This window comes from Heliangelus exortis, chromosome 5 (genome assembly GCF_036169615.1).
Source record: "Heliangelus exortis chromosome 5, bHelExo1.hap1, whole genome shotgun sequence".
NCBI lineage: Eukaryota > Metazoa > Chordata > Aves > Apodiformes > Trochilidae > Heliangelus > Heliangelus exortis.
The window spans coordinates 37,566,343-37,589,384 of record NC_092426.1 but is presented as its reverse complement, the minus strand read 5'-3'; the positions used below and the strand labels follow the sequence as shown (position 1 = coordinate 37,589,384).

The 23,042-nt window shown below is 43.0% G+C and overlaps 1 protein-coding gene across 1 annotated transcript in view; it reads right to left on the bottom strand.

The window, feature by feature from the left end:
• Positions 1-2,511: 2,511 nt before the first annotated feature.
• Positions 2,512-23,042, bottom strand: part of RPAP1 (RNA polymerase II associated protein 1) — a 44,039-nt gene continuing 23,508 nt past the window's right edge. Inside the window, exons 14-27 of the mRNA XM_071744704.1 lie at positions 21,484-21,666; positions 19,639-19,773; positions 19,305-19,484; positions 17,229-17,386; positions 16,616-16,795; positions 15,755-15,956; positions 13,758-13,867; positions 11,761-11,956; positions 10,681-10,830; positions 10,117-10,259; positions 8,129-8,933; positions 4,635-4,811; positions 3,935-3,991; positions 2,512-3,142 (exon numbers count right to left, since the gene is read on the bottom strand). Coding sequence (XP_071600805.1) covers positions 2,987-3,142; positions 3,935-3,991; positions 4,635-4,811; positions 8,129-8,933; positions 10,117-10,259; positions 10,681-10,830; positions 11,761-11,956; positions 13,758-13,867; positions 15,755-15,956; positions 16,616-16,795; positions 17,229-17,386; positions 19,305-19,484; positions 19,639-19,773; positions 21,484-21,666 — 2,832 coding nt within the window. The 3' untranslated portion in view covers positions 2,512-2,986. The remainder of the gene's footprint in view (positions 3,143-3,934; positions 3,992-4,634; positions 4,812-8,128; positions 8,934-10,116; positions 10,260-10,680; positions 10,831-11,760; positions 11,957-13,757; positions 13,868-15,754; positions 15,957-16,615; positions 16,796-17,228; positions 17,387-19,304; positions 19,485-19,638; positions 19,774-21,483; positions 21,667-23,042) is intronic.

Below are 23,042 nucleotides of genomic sequence, written 5' to 3'. Positions count from 1 at the left end.
TACATCTCTGGGGAATTTTTAATTTGGCTGTTGCTGGATTTTTTTGTCTCCTAATCACAGCTGTCAGACAAAATATGTTGCTTGAGTTAGAACTGCTTCAACCCCTGAAGCCTATTTGTGGGTCTTATTTCAGCAAAATTATTCTCTACTCACAGAAATCTTAAGCTTTTGATAAGAAGTCACATCAATTTTGGGGACAGTTTTCACATCCTTCATCTCCTCACTTACTGTGATCAGGATTAAACTGGATTAGCAGGACTGGCACACTTCTGCTTCACTTAAGCAGCATTCAGTTTAAGTTTTAAGCTTATATTCACTTTATCAGGATTTTTCAAAAATGCTCCTGCTAGCAAAGCACAGCTTTTTGGCAACCAATGACATAAAAAATTATTTAACTCACCACATTTTCTCAAAAAGTGTATGCAAAAATAAAGAAATGAAGAAAATTCAAACCAGGCTTAAGGGTTGATTTTTGGGGGTTTGTTTTTTGGGGGTTTCTTTTGTCTCAATTGCACCAAAGCTGAGGCAACCAGCAATTGAAACCAGATATAGCAATGCAATGCCCTCTAGTGTTCTGCAGAGAAATCTGCAGTAAAAGGCTGCTCACAGCCTTGAAAAATTCAAGTTCTGGATTGTTGTACCATCTGGAGTGACAGCCAAAGTTTTGAAAACTTCTGGCTCACATCCAGTGCCCTTAGGATGTTCTGCACACAAGCATGACCTGCAGAATGGTTTTGGGATCCCTTCCTTCCCTCCACTGCTAACACCTGCATCAGAATTTCATGTCAAAAGGTGTATTTTCTGGGTATACAAAGGTGTCTTGAGTAACAGCTGGATACAAGAGGGGGTTTTGAGAAGCAGGCAAAAGCCCCTTCTTTTCCTAGGGTTCACAAAATAAATTAAATGCAATTTCTCTCTCATCACCCACAAATATCATCCACAGGCAGTTTTTTTCTGTGCTCCCAGCTGTGGCATATGACAAGTCATATAATATCCACCCTATACCTTTCCCAAGTACCCATAGGATTAAGTACCTTATGTTACTGACCTACCAAGAAAGCAGGATGATGCTTTTGCCTTGAAGAGCTCTTAGAGAGCTCCAAAGCTTGGAGTGTGCTTTTTCACAGGAGCAGAATCTCTATGATCCTGATAAATTGCAAACACACCCATCCAAACTCAAGAAAGACTTAAATAAAGGGCAGCATTCTCATATTTCTAAGAAAACCTGCAGAGCTATCAAAGTATTTATTTACATGCTGCACAGAGTACAAAACTCAACACTGCACAAAGGACTGGGAGAGGTTTTCAAACTGAGAGTTTGAAGTCCTTGATGAAGGCTGCTCTGAAATGGGCAACCAGGAGTCCTTGAATTTTACCATCCATTGCTCTTGAAAAAACAACTGCTGAGCTCTCATCACCCTTTGCTTAAACTTTTAATCACCTCGAGTACTTGAAAAATAATTAAGAGATCAAAATCTGCAACAGAAGGAATAAAAAACACCCCAAACTTTAAAATGAAACATCAGTCCTACTCACATCCTAGCTGAAATAAGGGGGGAAAAGATTAAGTGGTAAGATTAAGTATTTTCTGGCAGACTAAGGGGGACTGGCACACTTAGAAAAATGCCAGTGCAAAAATAGCACTACAGCCATGAAGTTGCTATCTGGGATTTTCTTCTTGTTTGCAACAATTTCAGCAATTAAATGCTGGCCTAGTAACACTTCTTCACACTCTTACTGGGACACCCCATGGAACAAGGTTAATTTAGGGATGGTTTCTTTGGGAGGAACTTGGATTGTTTGATAAATAAAGACAGAAACTTCAGGCTGGGCATCACCTTCACCCTCCAAAGCAATTTATTCCTAAGAACAAAACAAAGTCCTTTAAGAAGTTTTGTTCATAAAAAGAAGTTCTCTAAACAAAAGTGTGCCAGAATGACTCTAGATCTGCAAAAATTATTCAATAAAGATGAAATATGCAGTGAAAATCCCACCTAAAGTAAATTCTGGACTTGACCTGGCACTTGTTTTGAGCCTTTTAGGGCACTATAGCCAATGTGCTTGAGACGGTAACACTGAATTTGGATTAAATTAGGAATTTTTAAAATTAGATTTAAGCTTTAAAATTTAAATTAGATTCCCCCTCCTCATAGGGCTACCCATCCATGTTCTAGTTAAACAAGGAAACACTTTTTTCCTTCTCCTCTCATGGGAAGTGGTTACTTCCAAGTATCCTGCCCTGCAAAGAAAATATTTTTACTTTTACACATGTAAACAAATTCAGGGAGGAAAGAAAGCAGTGTAGTGACTATCCAAAAGACAGCCAAGGGAGGATATTTAGTGTTTGTACCACAGCACTAGGAACTAGTATTTCTTAGAGGTCTGACAAAATACTTCTGTGTGCACTGAACACTTCCCTTGAGAACTGCTTGTTTATATATATATATATGTATAAATATATATATATAAATATATATATTAAAAACAAACAAACAAGCCTCAGGATCAACTTTTTCCCTGCTGAATTTGTCATTTTATTTGCTGGGGATATTATGAGGAAAGAACTATTTAAAACTCGGGGTACAAAAAAAAAAAAATTAAGGGAAAGATCTGGAAGACAGACATGAACAGTCTCAGGCCTGACTGGACAAAACTGCTTCTCCCCTTCCTTCAGTTTATCAACAGTCCAGTGCCTCTCAGACACATTCTCACCTCCTCTGGGGAGAAGCAGAACAACCTGAAAGAGAATGGAGGAAAAAATGCTCCAGCATTCACCGTGGAGAGGCCACACACCACCTATTGCCATTTCTTGAGATGATGAGTATTGCTCTGCAGGGCTGGGATTATTCTCCTGGTGCTTCACTTTGTGAAGTCACCAAGTCTCCAGGTAAGGCTGAAACTGTCTGAAGTGCATATTGTTTCATCAGTGGAGCATAAACTGAGCTCTTCTTCTTCCCCTTGGCCCTCTTCTTGCACAAGTGTTTTGCTAGGAGACCAGCACTGGGGCACTCTCCTTATTCTCCTTCTGTGTCACCAGCTGCAGATACTTCAGTCTCATGGGAGGGAGCTGCTCATAAAGATCAAATCCCAAAGGGCTCTCTGCATTCAGCAGCCTGTAGTACAGCAGGTGCTTTTTCAAAGTCTGAGGAAAGAAACAGCAGCCATTAAACACGTCTGAAAAGATTCTTGAAAAGATTCTAATCTTTCCCACCCTATCTCAAACACAATTATCACCTATGAAGATTACAATATAATATCACAATAAACACCTGCCAAATAGTACAATTCCACCATGGCAAACTTATTTAATTGTATCATCTTCAACAGAAGAGCTAAGAAAAGGTGAATTTCTTCCAAGAAAACTCACTTTTGATTTGCATAAGATTTCCACTGTTTTCTTAACAACTCCTCACAATGACTTCTTGCCAGAAGTCCAAATGGGGTTTTGAGAGAGATCTAAGTATTTACCCTGGACACTAAGCATAAAGGGCCAAATGATCCAGTTCTGTCATGCTTTGACCAAGCTCCCTGAGAAAATGAGAAACCTTACACCTATTTTGTTTTTTCTGGGGGAAAGACCCAAATATGAGTTAAGGGAGATCACTGCTGGCCACCTATTCATATTTATGCTATAATTATCCCTCTAGGACCTCCCACTATCCAGATAAAATGGTCCTTGATGATGAGGCATGGAAACAAAAGTAGAGGATATTCCTCTGGGTTCCAATGGTCCAGTGCTTTGAGTTCAATTCCTACAAGACCTGGATAACATTTTATAACCACTGCAGGTCAAAAGCTGTCATTCTCAATTAACAAGGGCAGTTGCAAGACAAATGAGCAAGACCAATTTCAAAAGCCAAAGGTAAATCTGTCAGAGTATTGTGTTGGATAAACTTAAGTCCCTGTGGCAAAGACTGAACCTCACAGCTCCTACCTCATCCACCAAGAGCCACGTCTTCCGCAGCATGCTTTTTCGGGCAGCATCAGTCTCCTGGGAACAAAACAGATACTTTGCTTAACATGGTGTGATGCTGCCAGGCCTACAGCACTCCAGGAAGATGCTTTACTCATTATGAGGATGCTCCAAAGAGTAGCTTGTTCCATCAGAAAGGGTGTGAGATGGCTATCACTAGGATCCTGCTTCTCTCCTCCATCCCCCGAGAACTGAATCTCGGCTGACTTCTCAACTTTCAGGTATAACTACCAGACCAAGAAGCCAGTGCTGGAGGCCCTAATGCCATGAGAGGGCTTCTACTTGGTTATTTCAAGCAAGGTGAAAGGACAGAGTTCTGTCCACCTTAAGACTGCCCCAGACAGAGGTTAAATCTACCATAAAGTGCCAGATCAGCTCCCTCATCCTCTCAGCTTCTGCCATGCCATAGCCCGTGCAGCTGCTGACTTCAAAGGTCTATGTAGGATTGGCTACCATTAATGCAAGTGCTTTAGGATGATATAATGAACAAGACCACCTGCCTGCAGCTCACAGACAGCTGATCAGTCCTCAGTGCACTTGCTTACAATCTGTGTTTTCAGGCTCAGTGTCAGGGATTCCCCACAAGCCACACCAGCCCCTTGAGAACAATGATGCAAAATCCTAAGCTTCCAGCCCTAAGGCTCTGCAATCCATTACTTACCTGTGCCGTGCTGTCTTGAGAGAAAATGAAGCTGTTCACATGAGCCACAGCCACCACATACAGAACAGGGCACCAGGAGGGGCACAGAGCACCAGTGACCAGGGTTCGGAAGTAGAGACGCAGGAGGTTCAGGTTGTCCTCAGGAGGGGACGTGTATCGCTCGAGGGGCACAGGGAACTGCAAGAAACCCACCAGAGGCAACATGACAATTTTGATTAGGGTCTAATTAGTGAGGGGAAGTTCTTGTCTTCAGGGTTCCCTTCCCCAGGTGGGGCACAGAGCACCAGTGTTAGGAAGTAGAGCCACAGGAGGTTCAGGCTGTCCTCAGGAGGGGACGTGTATCGCTCGAGGGGCACAGGGAACTGCAAGAAACCCACCAGAGGCAACATTACTATTTTGATTAGGGTCTAATTAGTGAGGGGAAGTTCTTGTCTTCAGGGTCCCCTTCCCCAGGTGGGGCACAGAGCACCAGTGTTAGGAAGTAGAGCCACAGGAGGTTCAAATTGTCCTCAGGAGGGGACGTGTATCGCTCGAGGGGCACAGGGAACTGCAACAAACCCACCAGAGGCAACATTACAATTTTGATTAGGGTCTAATTAGTGAGGGGAAGTTCTTGACTTTAGGGTCCCCTTCCCCAGGTGGGGCACAGAGTGACCAGTGTTGGGAAGTAGAGCCACAGGAGGTTCAGGTTGTCCTCAGGAGGGGACGTGTATCACTTGAGGGGCACAGGGAACTGCAACAAACCCACCAGAGGCAACATTACAGTTTTGGTTAGGGTCTAATTAGTGAGGGGAAGTTCTTGACTTTAGGGTCCCCTTCCCCAGGTGGGACACAGAGTGACCAGTGTTGGGAAGTAGAGCCACAGGAGGTTCAGGTTGTCCTCAGGAGGGGACGTGTATCGCTCGAGGGGCACAGGGAACTGCAAGAAACCCACCAGAGGCAACATGACAATTTAGGTTAGGGTCTAATTAGTGAGGGGAAGTTCTTGACTTTAGGGTCCCCTTCCCCAGGTGGGGCACAGAGCACCAGTGACCAGTGTTGGGAAGTAGAGCCGCAGGAGGTTCAGGTTGTCCTCAGGAGGGGACGTGTATCGCTCGAGGGGCACAGGGAACTGCAAGAAACCCACCAGAGGCAACATTACAATTTTGATTAGGGTCTAATTAGTGAGGGGAAGTTCTTGTCTTCAGGGTTCCCTTCCCCAGGTGGGGTACAGAGCACCAGTGTTAGGAAATAGAGCCACAGGAGGTTCAGGTTGTCCTCAGGAGGGGACGTGTATCGCTTGAGGGGCACAGGGAACTGCAACAAACCCACCAGAGGCAACATTACAATTTTGATTAGGGTCTAATTAGTGAGGGGAAGTTCTTGTCTTCAGGGTTCCCTTCCCCAGGTGGGGCACAGAGCACCAGTGTTAGGAAGTAGAGCCACAGGAGGTTCAGGTTGTCCTCAGGAGGGGATGTGTATCGCTTGAGAGGCACAGGGAACTGCAAGAAACCCACCAGAGGCAACATTACAATTTTGATTAGGGTCTAATTAGTGAGGGGAAGTTCTTGACTTTAGGGTCCCCTTCCCCAGGTGGGGCACAGAGTGACCAGTGTTGGGAAGTAGAGCCACAGGAGGTTCAGGTTGTCCTCAGGAGGGGACGTGTATCGCTCGAGGGGCACAGGGAACTGCAACAAACCCACCAGAGGCAACATTACAATTTTGATTAGGGTCTAATTAGTGAGGGGAAGTTCTTGACTTTAGGGTCCCCTTGCCCAGTTGTTTGTGCTTGCACAATGAACCTCAGTGGCACAACCTCCATTTGAAGCAAAGCTGATGCTGCTTCAGTCACTGATACGACGTGGATTTGACAAAGCCTCCTCAAGAACTCTTGAGCTTTATGGAGAGATGCTTTGCTGCAACTGCTGTTGCTTTTTGGCACAGGTAAAAAGAGTGGCTTCAAAGTGAGAAGACAGAGTGCCTTCAACAGCACTAATGTACTAGAGAGACTTACACTGACCTATGCATTTAGCCAGAAAAGGAAAACAAAACAAAACAAAAAAGTGTTAACATTGATGATAAGTGAAGTTTCCAACACTTCCTGACTTCACTGTCTAGCCTTGAAAAATAGGTTAGAAAAGCTCTTAGTAACAACATGGTTTGGTTTGCTTCTCCCCTCTGCAGAAGTCCATTTTTTATTCTTCTCAATTTTGAGATCAGTTCTCTAGGGCTAAAATTACATATTTTGCTCTTGTTTTCAAGCAACATGGCAAGGAAAACATTGTTCAAAGTATTTGGCATTTAAAAAATTCTTGGCACAAGAAGAAAAAAATTGGTTTGCAATGTTCTCCATTGTAACGTGCCACAATGTTCTGACAGAACAGAGGGATCAAGACAAGATAAAGCCCATGACACAGAATCAAGGCTTTCCTCTGGAATATGGTGTTCAGCCCTGTTGCTACTCACATTTGTAGAACTGAAACTGGATTAGGCAGGGAAGGGTCTACTGGGAAGATCAAGAGAACAAACTGCTCACCATAAGAAGCAGCCCACAATATATTGGCTCACCTGGCTTAAGACAAAAAGGCTCATCTGGCCTTAATGACACAGAACTACTGGCCACAGGGCTACTACATCCAGAGCAGCAATGCACAGAATGCAAAGCACTGGTCTCACATAAACAGTTGTTTGGAGACCAAATTTTGAAATGTTATCTATTAGCCAACATCTTAGCAAGGTCAGGTATTGTCTGCTAACTGACACAGAAATTAAAGCCAGCTAAATCCCACCTCTTGTGCCCTGTTTACTCAAAAGAGATGCAGTCCTGCACTTGAAGAGAAAAAATATATCACTGAATTACCCAGGAAAGCACAGCTCCAGCATAACTAAATGTGGAAACATGGCTGAGAGGAAAAATTACTGTTAGACCATGCATTGGGCAAAAACATCCTCACCAAGATAAGAAAATACTTATTTAAGGGAAAGGTAATTGCTGGCAGAAGCACATAGGGTGCAGACTAGCTCTTCATATACACAGGCCATAAATTAGAAGGAGGTTCTCCAGTAATTAGGCAAAGCAGGGTGTGGGACAGTTTCTAATGAAGACTGAACATTTTCACAGCTCTTGTCTTTGATATATACAGACACTATCTGCTCTCAAAACAAAGTTTCCCAAGTTTCTGAAAATGAGTATGTGACAAAGGCCTGCACATTCAGGGACTGGACCCTGCTCTTCAGACTTACAAAAGCAATAACAACAAAAAAACCCATACAGGGCTGTCACAGCCCTAAATCAAGAGAACACTGCTCTCCATTGCTATTCTATTTTACATTCCACCCATCAGATTTCCTTCAGGGAGAGTGCAAAGCTTCTAAGCAAAGAAGTATGAGTATTCTACTGGGCAAGATGGGATGAGGAAGGAGGAGAAGCACTGGAAGGGTGTCCAAACACAATGGCACGAGCCCAGTAACCCACAAATATGCAGTGCCAGGCAGCAACCATAAGGCAGGATCACCTGGTGGAGTGGCACTCCCAGTGCCCGCAGGACACTCGTGTGCTCCCCAAAAACAGCCAGGCGCAGATGGACGCTGAAACGCTTCTGCAGAGGTAGAAGAACAAAGATTCCAAAGAGTGGATCTCCAAAGGAGACACCTTCAAACTGCTCCAAGAGGCTTATATAAAGATCGTGGAAGGATGCCAAACCAGGGAGAGGAGCATCCAAGTTCAGGGAGTCCAACGCCTTGGGCTGGCAATACACAGAGAGAAGAGCAGCCGTGTAGCGGTGGATTGGAGCTTCTAGAAAGAGGTCACTGCCTGTGAGGAAGACACACATGAGTCGTGCAAGTTTGGCAGCAGGAGGGATGCTCTGAAGGGTTTGAGCACGCCAGGTCTCCAGCAACAAGACCCACTGGAGGTTCAAGGTCACAGTGTTGACGAGATCAAGCGGGAGAGAGTTGAGGACAGCCCCGTGTATCTCCGCGTTAGTCACTTTGTTGTAGAGGCTGATAAGTGGAAAGAATGGCCAGTCTGAAGGCAGGATGGGCCCTTTGGCCTCAGGAAGCAGCACTGACTGGATGAGGTAATTCCGTCCTTGGTAGGATGCTTGTGAACGTGCCAGGGTTGGCTGCAAGTGGACAAAGTGAGAAAGGTAGCAGGAGCGGATGGAAGGCAGGTTCTGGTAGGATTCTCTCAGCAGGGCACCACGAGTAGCTTTTGCAAAAGATGCTGCTGCAGAACCAGGCTGTAACAGTTTGTCACTGGTACCCAGGTGCAGGATATCAGAGAAGTCAGCTGCTTCAGGCCCTCCAGCTTTCCCTTCACTGTAAGATAAAGGCAAACATCAGCTGAAGAAACAAACATAAAAAAGCAAAACAGAACACCGAGCAAATGGAACACCATAGAAATTAATCCCTATAATCTTCCTGGATAAGGAAGAGTAGCAACATGCACAGCATTCACAAAACTTAGTGTATCACAGCTGAATTCTGGAGTGAGGGCCTTTAAAGCATCAGCTTATTTACAGGAAAGTCACAGAACTGGATTTGGAGTTAGCAACACCAAGGCTTTGCCATGAAAAACCTCCACACAGTGCCAGCAGTTTGGTGGGGAGGCTGCAAGTCCTTGTTCAGAGAAGCAGCCTGCTCAGCAACACAGCTGTCAGGGAGTTGGGATGAAACACCAGGTAGGATCCAAGGCCTCCATGGATCAATGAGAGAGTTGTCAAAATAGCAGCTTTGAAGCTGGAAGTGGCAAGGTCAGGGGAAGCACACAGATTGGTAATTAGAAACTTGGGAGGGGGTGTGGCTGTGTGTTTATCAAATCCATGTGCCAAATTCTCACAAAATGGTAGCTCTGTATTTGTAAACAAAACAAAAAAAAACAAAACCAAAAAACCCCACCAAAAACCAACTCATTCACAAACTACTCTTCTTTCTGGAAAACTGTACTATCTCCTTGCAGCACCTTGGTCCAACCTCCTACAGGGATGCACCATGGTAAACTTCAAAGAGTTTGTGATGAACAACACAAACTGCTCCCATTTTCTTGGGCAAACACGAGAGGCTTCACACTTGAGATGTTCATTATTTGTTACAATGCAAGGTGGAAGACACCACAGTTGTCAAACAGCAAAAAATAGGTGTAAAGGAGCAGACAGTGGGGCCTTAGAGAGGATCAGTTCTATCAGGAATCACAGGATGTGCCACAGAGGACAGCAAATGAATTTGGTCTCATTTCTCAACACTGGCACCTTGGAGAGTCACCTACAGCCACACTGCTGGGCTGATTAGAAGGCTCCATGGCTGGAGAATATGCCAATAAGTACCTAAAGTTTGAATCCAGGCCCTACACTAGAGGCCAAAAAGTATGACAAAAATGCAGTGCAATCCTGTGCTTTTTCAATTTTCCCAGGTTTTCCCATGTACCAGCCTCCAGAAAAGTAGCCTGGAGGAAAAAAGTGCAATGAAAGGAAAAGGAAAAAGGAAAAAAAAATGCAAAGCTTACGGAAGAAACTCTGGATTAAAGGCAAGATCCAGGAGGACCTCATAAGCCAGATGCTCACTCCCTGGCAACAACCAGCTTAGCAATGCCATGGCAACAGAGTGATGGAGTGAGGCATGCTGGGTGTAATCCGGACAAGTGCCTGCCTGTACAGGAAACAAAACAACAGATAAAAACACTGTATCATTTGTCAAAAAGGCCAACAAGGACAGGAGGGTCAACCAAGACACAGAAAGTGAGAGACTGAGGCAGACTGCTAACACTGTCAGCATTCATACCAGGCAGTTTCTGCTTGTCCTGATTGTCTCAGATAGCCAGACATCTGCTTTAGCAGCACACTTGCAAACTTTTGTTCTCATTTTAGCCAGAGAAATAGAATTTTGTGATCTGAAGTATTTTGGATCTAACTCCCCACACCAGTAACTGTAAAGATTTTCTTTGCTAATAAGGCATAAAAATCAGACTCCTGAAGAGTCACCTGACCTAAGTGAGATATAAGAATGGATGCAAGACCAGCTGCAAAGGCAGCTCCTTGGGTGAAAGGAATGAGAGGATTAACAACAATACCATTTTCTGAGCCAATGCCAACACAAAATACTGCAGGTGGTATTCATGGCGTAGGATCCAAGCAGATGAGGGAGTTACAGAGGGAGGTCCAGTCTTCAAGCTTTGATGCAGATAATCCCTCAAGCCTCTGAAGCCCAGCACAGAGCTGTACTGTAAAGGAAGCAGAAGTGGAGACAAATATAATTAACACAATTTGTGCTTGGTGGAAAGGAAAACATGGCCCTCTCCAAGGCCTAGCCTTACCTTCTCATATGAGAATTCCTGTTGGTTACTCCAAAAGGGATATGTGACAATAGCCTGATAAATATCTGCTTTTCTGCCTCAGGGCTCACCTGCATCTGTCATGACCATCCCTACTGCAGGTAATCAATAGTCACTGAATACATTCTCCATAGTGCTTTGTAAGCCAAAAGTCTGGCCAGTGGCTTAAGATGTTTTTATCTCATCTGTCCAGATATTCCTATTCAGCTAATTCAACACAAGGTGACCAAATAAGGCTTTGAGAAAAGCTTATGCTAAGTACTCCATTTCTCCAGGATTCTGCTGTTTCCTCCTCGGAGTCTGCAGTCTTCCCTGACATGCTAAAATTCTAAAAATTCAGAACAACCAGAAGCAGGAAGAAACCTCTTCAGCCACTGTAGCACTCATTCTCTTGGTTGATTTTACTCCATTTTTCCTTGTTACATATGCTTGAACATTTTTTCCTCCTCTGACATTATTATTTTGCTTAGCCAAACAACAATTATTTAACCCTTCTCAACAATCTTCATAAAACCATTCTTTAAGCTTCATCATCATTCATCAACTGTTCTATAAATCCAGCTTCCCCGAGTCAACTGGATATTGGAATTCAAAGACAGACAATATTTTTCAGACAGACAATATTTTTCAGATGTCTGTCTCACAGGTTTGGAAAACAGGGCTGTTTCTCTCCGTTGTACTTTGATATTTTTTAAACAAAAATACACATTTCCCTGTTAACAATCCTCCTAACATCACCCTTAAACCTGGGAAGATACAAATATTAACCTCTCTCATCATCATTCACCTAGACCTTACAGTCAAAAAGTTTATTCTCACCTTGCTGGTCAGGCCTTTGTGAATGTGGGTGATGCTGTTGATGAGAAACAGGAGGGCAGTGAGGAAGGGGAAAGGTGATTTGGAGCCAAGCAGGCTCAGTGGAGGTTTGCCCCCCGTGCAACCCAGAGATGCAATGCTGGTGACAGATTCTGGTGCTGGGGAACAGGACAGAGGGTTGCACAGAGCAGAACATGGCCTGTGTGAAGAGATAAAGGGAGAGGAGTCAGGTCAGCACAGCACTCATCCTGCTGAAGAATTATTTTGTAGGAATGTTACTGAGCTGTGCCACGCAGTGCAGTAAAATGAAAGCCCCAAAGGCCAAGGGAAAATGTAGGATCACAGCTCATCAAGTAAGCACTATTGCCATAGAAGCCAGCTCCTGTGAATTACCCTGAATTCTGAGCTCCAGGCAAATTGTTCATGATGTGCAGAAATACTGATGCAGTGACACATCTCTGGTGTCAAACATTTGAAAGCACTGGGCCTTTGATTAAAAAAACTGCTCATTTCCCATACGCAAACTGGGCTAATAAAGCTGCCCACCCACTCAAGATATTTCAATAATAAACTGTCAAGCAAAGCCAAAAAGCCAGCTTGCATCTAAAACTGACATTGCACAAATGCTGCCCTTTATATATGAATGAAACACATATTTTTGAAGTCTATTCTGAAAGATTCCAGCTTTAGTGCCTGTGAACATGACTGTGCATACTGGCCTTGGTGTGTGGCTCTTCCCCCACTCTCCAGGTTTTCATACCAGCAGTGCCCACACTAAATGTGCCACATCTGCACAGGCAAGACCACTATGATCAACACTGACCCACAAAAATGTTGCTCAACAGTAATGGGGCAACAGGGAAAAATCATCTCAAAGATCCATTATTGTTACTCTGTGACAGAGAATTAATTCTCTAAAAGTGTTGGACTTCTTTCCACTGGCATTACCATGTAGGAGATGTGTGAATACATCTGGGGCTCTGAACTCCTGGTCCTAATCTGTCCAGAACATCTAGACAAGATTGTCAGACTACTGACTCTTCATTTTTACTAACCAGTGTTAAGAATAGCCCAGGAGAATTCTTGCTGATCAACCCCACAGTTTTCAGATGTTGAGGACAGGCAGGAAGAGGCCTAATGAGTCCCATTCTGTTGGCAGCTTTGGTGCTGAGAGCTCCAGACCTCAGTTCTCAATCAGAGAAGAACATGGGCCAAAATGGTGACCACTCAAATAGCACTTAAACCCAAAGGATTTTAAGGGTCTGCATATCAGATGTTTGCAGAAGCAGCAGGATGTCTCCATGACTACAAATCAGGCACTCCAGTTTCCCTCTCTCCAGAGTACTGCTCACAGGCTGGTAGGGAGACTCCCTCTACAGCAAAGAGAGTATCTGCAGTACTGAATAGTTCAGTTCCTAGAGCTAGAGACAAAACTTATGTTATTCAAATGTATGAAAGAACAGTTTGGTATCTGGCCTTTCACTTTCCTGCAGGGGTTTTCAAAGCCCTAGTGAAGCTCTGCAGGAGCCTGAAGATGAAAGCCTAGTTTAAATTATTTTTTATAAGCAGCATCACACAGAGCACATGAACAGTACATGCACACCCTCACCTCCCTGGTGTTAGAGGGATTCAAATTGCTGTTAATTTTTTTTTTTTTTTTTTTTTTAAACCCAGGAAACCAAAGAAGGACCAAAGCCAAGACTGACTAAAATCTGAAAGTCATATCAAAAACACAGCTAGATGGAAGGGCAGAGTTGCAGACCAGTAGGAAGGGAGGAACTGAACCTCTATAGCAATCATTCTATTTGCTGTGAGGGGAGGGAGGACAAAGCAGGGTGTAGAAGAAGTCCCATTGCACTCTAATTCATACACACAGGGCACATCTGTACAGAGAAGAGGAATGTGACAGGGAAAACTGCCACACAATACAGTATAGAGATAAAGCTCCCTTAGCTTTTGGCAAAAAAAGCATCACAGCATCTTAGCAGTGATGATTTTACCTGAGCAAGTCCCACATGCTGTGTATGGCTGGCTGGCTGAGAAGGGGCTGCAGCACCTCAGATGACAAATGTTCCAGTTCCTCTAAGCAGTCAACTGGATTGACTGATGGCTGCAAGAAAGACAGAAAGAGGTGGTGAATGAATGGGTACCAGTGAGGGCATTCTAGGTTGATTTAATTACTTTCTCTGTGTTTATTATCTTTTTACTGGACCATATCATCTGCATAGTTGCAGATCTCTACATATGAGCTGGTCTCACTACTGGTAGTGTGGAAGCTCAGAGCTGGCACCTCCAGATGTTCTCACACTCCCAGAGAGTGTGAGAATCTTATCACAGAGATTTCTGAGTTGGCTGCAAGTAAGGCATAGGATCCTTGGAATCAAGAATCTCTAAATATTCCCCTAAGACAACTTCCCCCCAGTGGCTAAACTCCTCTCCCCATTTCATCTACATGTTGGTCTTCCCATTCAACTTGAAGATGACACAAAGGTGATCAGAAAGCAAAGGGGCACCAAGAGGGTCTCAAAAGATTTTTTTCTCTAAAATCAGCTGTTTGAAGTGTGATTGAGCTACCCATCCAAGCATGACTGTGGATGAACAGACAGTGGAGGATCTGTGGCTTTTAGAGGACCCTCCAAATTCTTCTGGCCCTAGTAAGCAATATTCCAAGCTGAAGGAACATGCTGGCAAATTCTTATGTTCTTTCCCTTTATTAGGATGTTGCTTTAGGATACAGATATACTCATTTCTACAACATAAAATCTAATCTTCCCCCAGCTGAGATCCCCCTCCAGAAATGAGTACAATCTATATGAAGATGTTGACCTTAGTTGTCTGTAGTCAAACAAAAATATTCCAAGCTCCCAGTATATATTAATCTAGTTGCTATACAAGTTGATTTTTTCTTTTTGCACTAATCCATTCAGTTATGCTACATGCATTTTTTTTTTGACCACAGATAAATGACTGAACTTCATTTTAAGTGTAGATTTAAAAAAAATCTTATATCATCTTATTCAAGGACTTAAATTATTTCGTCAGCCTCTTTTCTGGGATATCTATAAAGGTTGAAAAGAAATATTAGACTCCTGGTTATCCTGGCCCTCAAATGTTCAGGACCTAAAGAACACTGGTGAAGGGCACTACTAAACCTGGGGGCACTGAAGACATCTTTGAAAGATACTGGTGGTTTCTACCCCAGCCACAACTCTCAAACTCAGTTGCTGGGAGCAATTTTTGTAGTAAAAATGTGGATAAGTACAGCCATTAAAATCCCCCTATAGATTGAAGACAGCTCCCCTAGGTCAAAACTCAGGCATGTCAGTTGGGCAGTAAAGAGAAACCTTGCATTTTATTTTAGAACATGAATCTTGAAGGTAGTTATAGTAAAAGACATTCATCTTCAACATCATCACACTGATGTGTCACCTTCAAAACACTCACTTTAAAAAATGGTTGCATACTAAAAGTGTAACTGGGTTGCAGAATTTGACTCTGAGTGTCAGTGGGGAAGCAAATAAATTTATCTTTATTGTTTACTATCCAAAGTTCATGGCATCACCCTCAATGCTCCATCTTCCAACCAGATTACTGCCATCTACCTGCCCACATGCAAGCTCTCAGAAGACTGCAGCAAATGCAAAAATGTGCAACTTGATTTAGCCCAGAAGGAGAAGGGACTGCCAAACTAAACTACACTAGATTTGTTTCATGCTCTGGATCTCTGCAGTAAATCAGAACAGTCACAGCACTACCATACACCTTGATTGTGACTCTAAACCCAAAGGAAGGAAGGATGACAGGGATGTTTGGCATGGCTAATGGTGCCCCTGAATGCCATGTATCCTAGATTTAAACTGAGATAAACAAAATCTAGCTCTCAGCTAGATACCTCAACATCTGTCTTTTTCAGCATTGCCTGTAAGTTCCAGTTTTCTAAGATAATACACAAGCTGATGCTGGTGAGATGAAAAGCCACTGTATTTTCAGGCCTTACCTGTTGGCTGCAAGCACTGTAGTAAACTCCCAGGTAGATCAGATAAGTTGTGGTCAGAGGTTGGAGAATTTGCCAAGTTTCTGTCTGGGATACCTCCTGAAGGAATTTTTTCAGACTGGTGTCAAGGAAGGGCTGCAAGCCTGCCACTTGATTCCATGCCACTGGAGGAGGAGGAATCTGTTCATTATCATCTGAGCTATTACTGAAACACAATAAAGAATGACACAGGATAGTGAATATGCCTCAGAAATAATTGTCTCTCTAAATCATCATATTTAATAGAAAGATTTCCAATTGCATGTAATCTGGGAGGTGATACCCTATAACAGCCACTAGGGGAAAAAAATCTTTGCATTCTCACAGCCCAGACCAAATCAATTTAGGCAGAAAGGATGAATGCAGAATCTACTCATGAAAGCTGAATTTTCTTCACCTGCACTACTCTGTCCTTGAGCTATGCTGTAGTTTTACAGGATGCACCACCAGAGCATCCAGCTTTAATTAAAGAGTTTTCTTGCTTTTCACCAGAAAAAGTACCTCTGTCTTCAGCAAATCCTACTGCTTCCATGTCCATCAAAAGCAACCTCTTAACCCTGATCCATCTTGGTCTCTGCAGAGAGGTTCTTTCCTTCAAACCTCAGTAAGGTTTCTTTGTCCCAAGAGAAGGCCAAAGGAACCTCCTTGCTGAGAAGTAGTGCCAACATTGCCCTTCTGCCCCTCTGTGTCAGAGGGAATACACCCAAACCAAACCACCCAAAACAAAGGAAAAAAGAAGGTGACAGCCAGGTCTCCAAACCAAAGAAAGAGAAGAGAGGATGCCAACTACTCAGATCCATAGAACTGGTGAGAGAGAGGGCTCACCTGCTCAGCTTGGCCTGCAGCTCTGCCACGTAGCCTGCTGTTTGTGTCATGTGTGTCAGCAGAGTGACCACTGCTGTAGCTCGCTGGACAGACAGCTCAACCAGGGGGCTCTTTGCATGGCAAGCACGAAGCAATTCAGGCAGGGACTGCAGGATCCTCACCAGCACAGGGTAGAGATCCCTATGGTATGAATCACAAAACAGATGATGGAAAGGGCCTCTGGATACAATTTTAGTTCAACTCCCTGCTCAAGCCATGCCTGCAGGTCACTGAATTCAGTCCTAGGTGTACTGTGAACTATTGGGCTTAACATCACACAAGTATGGATTATTCATGCCTTCAGGGGGAGAAAATACAGCCTTAAAAAGTTAAGGTCCCACAGTAGACAGAAGAAACAACTAAATAGCAGTGCTTAAACACAGAGCATAAAGAACAACAAGAAAAAAAGACAATGCTCACACAAAAGTCTTTAGCAACCGAGTTTTACTGCAGAAGGTCAGAGAAAAGGAGATAAAACTCCCTGAAAGGAGTGAAGACTGAGCATGGAGATCCCTGTTCTTGCCCTTCTGGAACAGGATGTCCATTTTTTTCTGTTGCCCTCCCTCTACTTTACCTGTAGAGCTCACAGGCCTGACCATAGCCAGCTGCCACAGCCCAGAGCCGGAAGGCTTCTGTGCTCAGCCTGATGGCTTCTTCCCTTGGCAGGAGCAAATCCTCTGGATCTTCAGCCACAAACCGACTTATCCGACTTTTCATGTCAAATTTGTGAAGCTGTAAAGCAATCACAGAAGAGTGAACAAAAAAAAAACACCAAAAAAAACCAAGACAATGGGACGAGACAAAAGTTATGTGCATTGTTAACTCACTACTAAGACACATTAAAACAGTTGCTGACTTGAGTTCAGCTCATTCTAAACTCTCCTTGCACTGGTGAAATCTGTCATTATCTTAAAGGACCAACAGATAATCAACAGCTGTTAAGGGAGAAATACTCCTGGAAGGGATGCCTAGGTGTTAATCCATTCCTAAACCAAATTACCTACACCTAAATCATTCCTAATGGAGGTTTGCCTAACTCACACACTCTTGTTTTCAGTGCTCTCTACAGCATTTAACTGATTGTTTAAAAATATATTATTAGCCTTCTTTAGGTACTCATAAATGCAACTCTATTAGTCATGATTCCATGTAAAGATACAGCTTGTGAAAAACACTAATTATAAAAGTACTGAATTGATGCTGATATTTTTTTTGGAAGGTCACACTGAAAGGCTTTCAGGGGTCCCAGAACCCAAATCTTTTCATGATTTTGTGCTTATTTTATAAAAAAGGGTACTTCCTGCTGATTAGTTTTGTAAGATCATAGGATTTTGATGCCTTGGTAATGTTCTGAGGTTATTTTTGTATTGAATTAAGCACAACATGACTCATTTGCAGCTCTCTAGAAACAATTTTTATCCTCCCTCACAACTGGGTATTTTTACTTAACCATAAAAAAGAGCTTCTCTTCCCCTCTCCCACACATATAAAACTTGTGTGTGCTCTGTCTAAACAAATGATGTAATAATGTCTTTTTTCACAACACAAGGACATATTATAGATAATTTTAAATTCAAATGTTTTAGAGACATCTTGTAGGCAAATCAATGCACACCAGCAAGAAAGCAAAGGAACTGATGATTCAAACTGAATTCTGACACCCCTCCTACAAAACAGAGGGCAAAGTCAAACTTACTTCCAGAGGGGGAAGGCAGAAGAATTTTGTTGTTAGCTAAAATAGATCTCCAGATCAGTGATTTTGATTTAGTTTTTATTATCTCTCATTCCTGTGTTGAAGTGCCTGTAATAAGTCACATGAAAGTGCAACACAACCAAAGCCTGAGTGGCAGGAGCCACTTTTTACATGCCTTGAAACACCTGGAGTATACAAAGCTTGAAAAAAAGTAAAAGTCAGAGATTTTTTATTATGTTTCTAGCACTACCTACAGCCTTTAAATATCCCACTATCCATTAGCAGCATGTTATTCTATGTATTTTATAGGACATGCTGGTGTTCTTCTGCTGATAGTAACAATTTCCTGGATGGCAATTTATTAGATGTTATTAACAATACTGAACCAAAAACTCTAAGAGATGCTCACTGCACTGTAATGGGTACTGCACTTGGTAGATGTTATGCATTTCTAGCACCAGAGTGATGAGCTGCATGAGTGATTGCAATTATCTCTAAAGTGGAAAACTGGCCCAGAAGTAGAGAAGAGGGGTTGGAAATACCAATATATGTCCTCAGACTTAATAGGACAAATGAGTGGCAGGAAAGTTCAACGAGGGTTGTACACAAGGATGGTGATAAAATCTCTGGTTCATACAATCCTAAGCTGTCCAGCACTGGAACACAGGAGAATACAGAGCATCACACATCAGTGCATGCTCTAAACATCCACTCTTGGTCAGTATCACTGAGCTGTGCTAGACAATTTTACTCATTACTCTGACAGTGATCAATACTCTGATCATTACTCTGACACTGGCAACAATTTTTTCAAAACACACATATGCACCTTTTTCACGATTGTTATTTCGGCTCCAACTCTGCCACCTCCAATTACTCCTCCATTTTTATTCAGAAAGCAAGGCACAGAGAGCAAAGGCCTTTGCAATCAGAAAAGCCCTTCTGAGACTCACTCACCAGCCTGGCTGTTGCATTTCGGCCTCCAGATGCCAACACTCTGATGAACTTCATGGCAGTGGCACAAGCAACTCCATGGAGACTGGTGATGAAGCACCCTGGTTCAGCCACTTGGGGATCCCACTGAGTGGGAAGAAATTCCCTGACAATGGTTTCAATCAGCCTGGGACAGTCAAGCAGCTGCAGAGAGATAAGCATGTACAAAGAACCAATGTTATCCAATCACACAGACACACAGAAAACATGCAAAACAAACTTTTTCCCCTAATCTCCTTGCCATAACTCTGCTTCTTTCTTCCCTTTTTCAAAGCTTTCTCTACCTCTGCTCCTTTACCTGGCTACATGCTTCAGAGGAGTGCCTGGCTATGTGGGTGAGGATGTGCAGGATATCCAGGACTACTGTGGGGACAGGTCGTACAACCTCCAAAATGTACCTCAGCCGGTGCTGGATCCGTGTCTTCAAAAGTCCCTGGAAGAAGAAGAAGAAGAAAAAAATTCATTATGCTCCTTACAATTGCTCTCTGAACTGCAGCTGCTAGGAAAAAAGCAGATTCAATTACATCTTCTGAAGAGAGGTGCTAAAATTACCAGTGGGGAAAGAAATAAGTTCCTGTGGATTTGCCAGGGTGGTAGCAAGTGAGCAGGAATTAGCAAGAGAGAAGGAACAACCAAACTTAGGTTCTGTGTCAGACCACTGGTGGGGTTTGGTTACTCCTGTCTTCCAAAGTATGATACTGTAAGTAACAGGGAATAGGAAAACAACCTTCCCTATAAAGGACTACTGAAACCTGGCGTGGCTGAGAAGGGTTCTCACACTCCTTGAATCATTTTGGCTGGGTACCACCTCTTAATGCAGCACCCTGTCTGATTGTAGCTGTTATGTCAGAGAACAGGACCAATCCCTATCATGCAGTAGGAAAAAAGAGATGCATGGAATATTCTTTTTATTTTATGGTTCACAGAGCAGACCATAATCAGTGGTGGTGTTAGAAAACACACCTACAGTTAAAGTGACAACATTATGCACTCCTAGTTCTGGGAAAAGGCAACTCCACAACATTGGGTCATAGTACCAAAACTTTCTTAAGAAGTTCCAGCCAAGCAAGGTTGCAGTCCTAGGCCTGACTGAGTTCAGCTGCTTGTTTAAATACTTCTTTTTCTAACTGCGTGGAGTAATTGTGTAGTAACAAAGAGTAAGCAGATGTGAAACTGAATTTCACAACTACTATAGTGGAGATTTTACCCCAAGTATCTTCTGAGTTAAGGCCACTTGGAACAAATTAAGATCCATTATGATGAACCACATAGCTGTTTCCAGAATCAGAAACTGATCTCATCTGTCTACAACTCTTTTGTTAAGCTTTTTAAACAGTGTCACCTAGTAGAATCCATCTGAAATTATGCAGCTGCCCAAGTGCATAATTCATCTTCCCAGTGAAGCAACCAAGAGCCATCTGAACACAGGCTCAAGAATATGGACTAAGTGATGTGACCACAGGTTTAATGAGTATTGCAGGCAAAAGAGTTACATTAGCTCCACCAAGGCTGGTTCTGAGACAGCAGTTTGCTATTTTTAAATCTCCTATCAAGACTGCAGGATTAGGCTTAAATATGTGAGGAACTCCTTCCTAATGCTGTAACTCTGTCTGAGAAATGCAAAATACAAAGAGTGAAACTGGGGAAATGCCCTTTATGGCAAGTAAAAAAAAAGACTGAAATTATACAAATCTAACTAGTTCTGAACTATCTAGCTGTAATGCTCATGTTTAACTTTACAAAAGCATCTACAAACACTTTAATAGTGTCTGGAGCCTTTTCAGTTTTAGCCCAAGTGAGTGTGAAAATCACACAGTCTTTCAACAAGTCTTGCTTGTTGAAGCAACTTTCTTGTGTGCTTGTTGTCAGTTTCTATAAAGGAAGTTAAAGACATTTATTGATACTGAAATCACACAGGTCAAGCCACAGCATTTTTAATAAATTTTAATTATTTAAAATAAAAATAATTTCCTGGTAATCTATGACAGAAATGTAACATCCAAAAGCCAGGGCAGAGTTCCAGCTTGTGTCCAGGATGTCCTTAGCAGCATACACAGGAGGGTAGATGTTTCCACAGCACACACACAGCCTCTGCACAGAGCACATTTTCCTGAAAAGATTTCCTGTATAACTCTGTGCTTACCTTTACAACATCATATCGGGCCACATCTGGATCTGGCTTGTTTTCATCCTTTAATTTTTTATCTTGAGACTTATTTGTTCCATTTAGATCTTCATCTTCCTCCTCTTCTTCCTCCTCATTGTTGGGGACAAAGGGGAATGCAGCCATCCCTTGGTACCATGAGAAAGTCCAATCAAGGTATTTCTACAGTGAGATTAAAAATACATTTAAAAAAAATATCAGAAAGAAATCATGAAAGACAAAAAGTTTTCAAGATTGCTTTTGGCTGTGGAATGTTTTATTGATTCCCACCTAACCCCAGGAAAACAGGAGCACAACAAAGGATATTCCAAACATGTACAAGTAGAATGCAGTGTTTTTGCTTGGAAGTGATTTTAACATATGACACACACACACACTTAGGAAATAATGGAAAGCAATTCCTGTGAGGTGAAATAAATTCACAACAAAGGTAAAAGAAATGCAGCTTAACTGCAAAACATTTATGATAGCGGGGATAAATCTTGTTTGTCTTACAAATCCTGGAGCAAAAGGTGAGACTTCCAGCCCTGACCTTCCTCAGAGACCTTTTGAAACTCAGCAGCACAAGACTCTAGGAAGGACTCTCCAAATGAGGAAAATCTACCAGCTCAGCACCCATGGTGCTGCTTTTGGCATCAACAGTGATCCCCACTTCAAAAAAACATCACACTGCAAGCTTTGATCTGAGAACCAGAGTGCTGCAGACAGCTACAAACCAGAGTAAAATAGTAGAAGAAAAAGCACATTAAGTAGCTGATCCATAGCAGTTAATTACCTACCACTGGGTGGCCAGGACTCATCTAAGAAAACACCATTACGCTCATAGCTTAGAAAAGGAGCAAGATGTGGAAAAAAACTGTTCAGTCCTTCATTTTTCTTGCCTCCCCACTAGGGACAGTTCTAAAGGCCTGGGAGAAGTGGCAGGGGGCTCCTTGAGATCTAACCACTCTTATCTATCACCAGCCCCCTTGCAGTCTGACAGAGGAGCAGCTCTCATGGCAGGAACCTGAAGCAAAGCCCACAGCATGCTTTGACTATAGTGGTCTGCTTCTGTCCAGCCAGGGAGAAATCTCAACCTTTCTGCTCAGGGTTCTCTTGTATCTCTGAATGCTAGAACCATGGAATGGTTTGGGTTGGAAAGGACAATAAAAATAACTAATTCCAACTCCCCTGCCATGAGCAGGGACACCTCTGAATAGATCAGGTGGCTCAAAGCTTCATCCAACATGGCCTTGAACTTTTCCAGGGAAGGGGTAGCCACAGCTGCCCTGGGAAACCTGTTTCACTGTCTTACCACCCTCACAGTAAGCAATTCCTTCCTATGTCCAATCTAAATCAACCCTCTTCAAGTTTGAAACCATCACCCCTTGTCCTATCACTCCACACCTTTGTAAAAAAGTCTCTCCCCAGCATTCCTGGGGGCTCCCTTCACATACTGGAAGGTTGGAGCCTCTCTTTCTCCAGGCTGAACAACCCAAAATCTCTCAGTCTGTCTTCACAGGAGAGGTGCTCCAGCTCTCTGATCATCTTCTGGATTT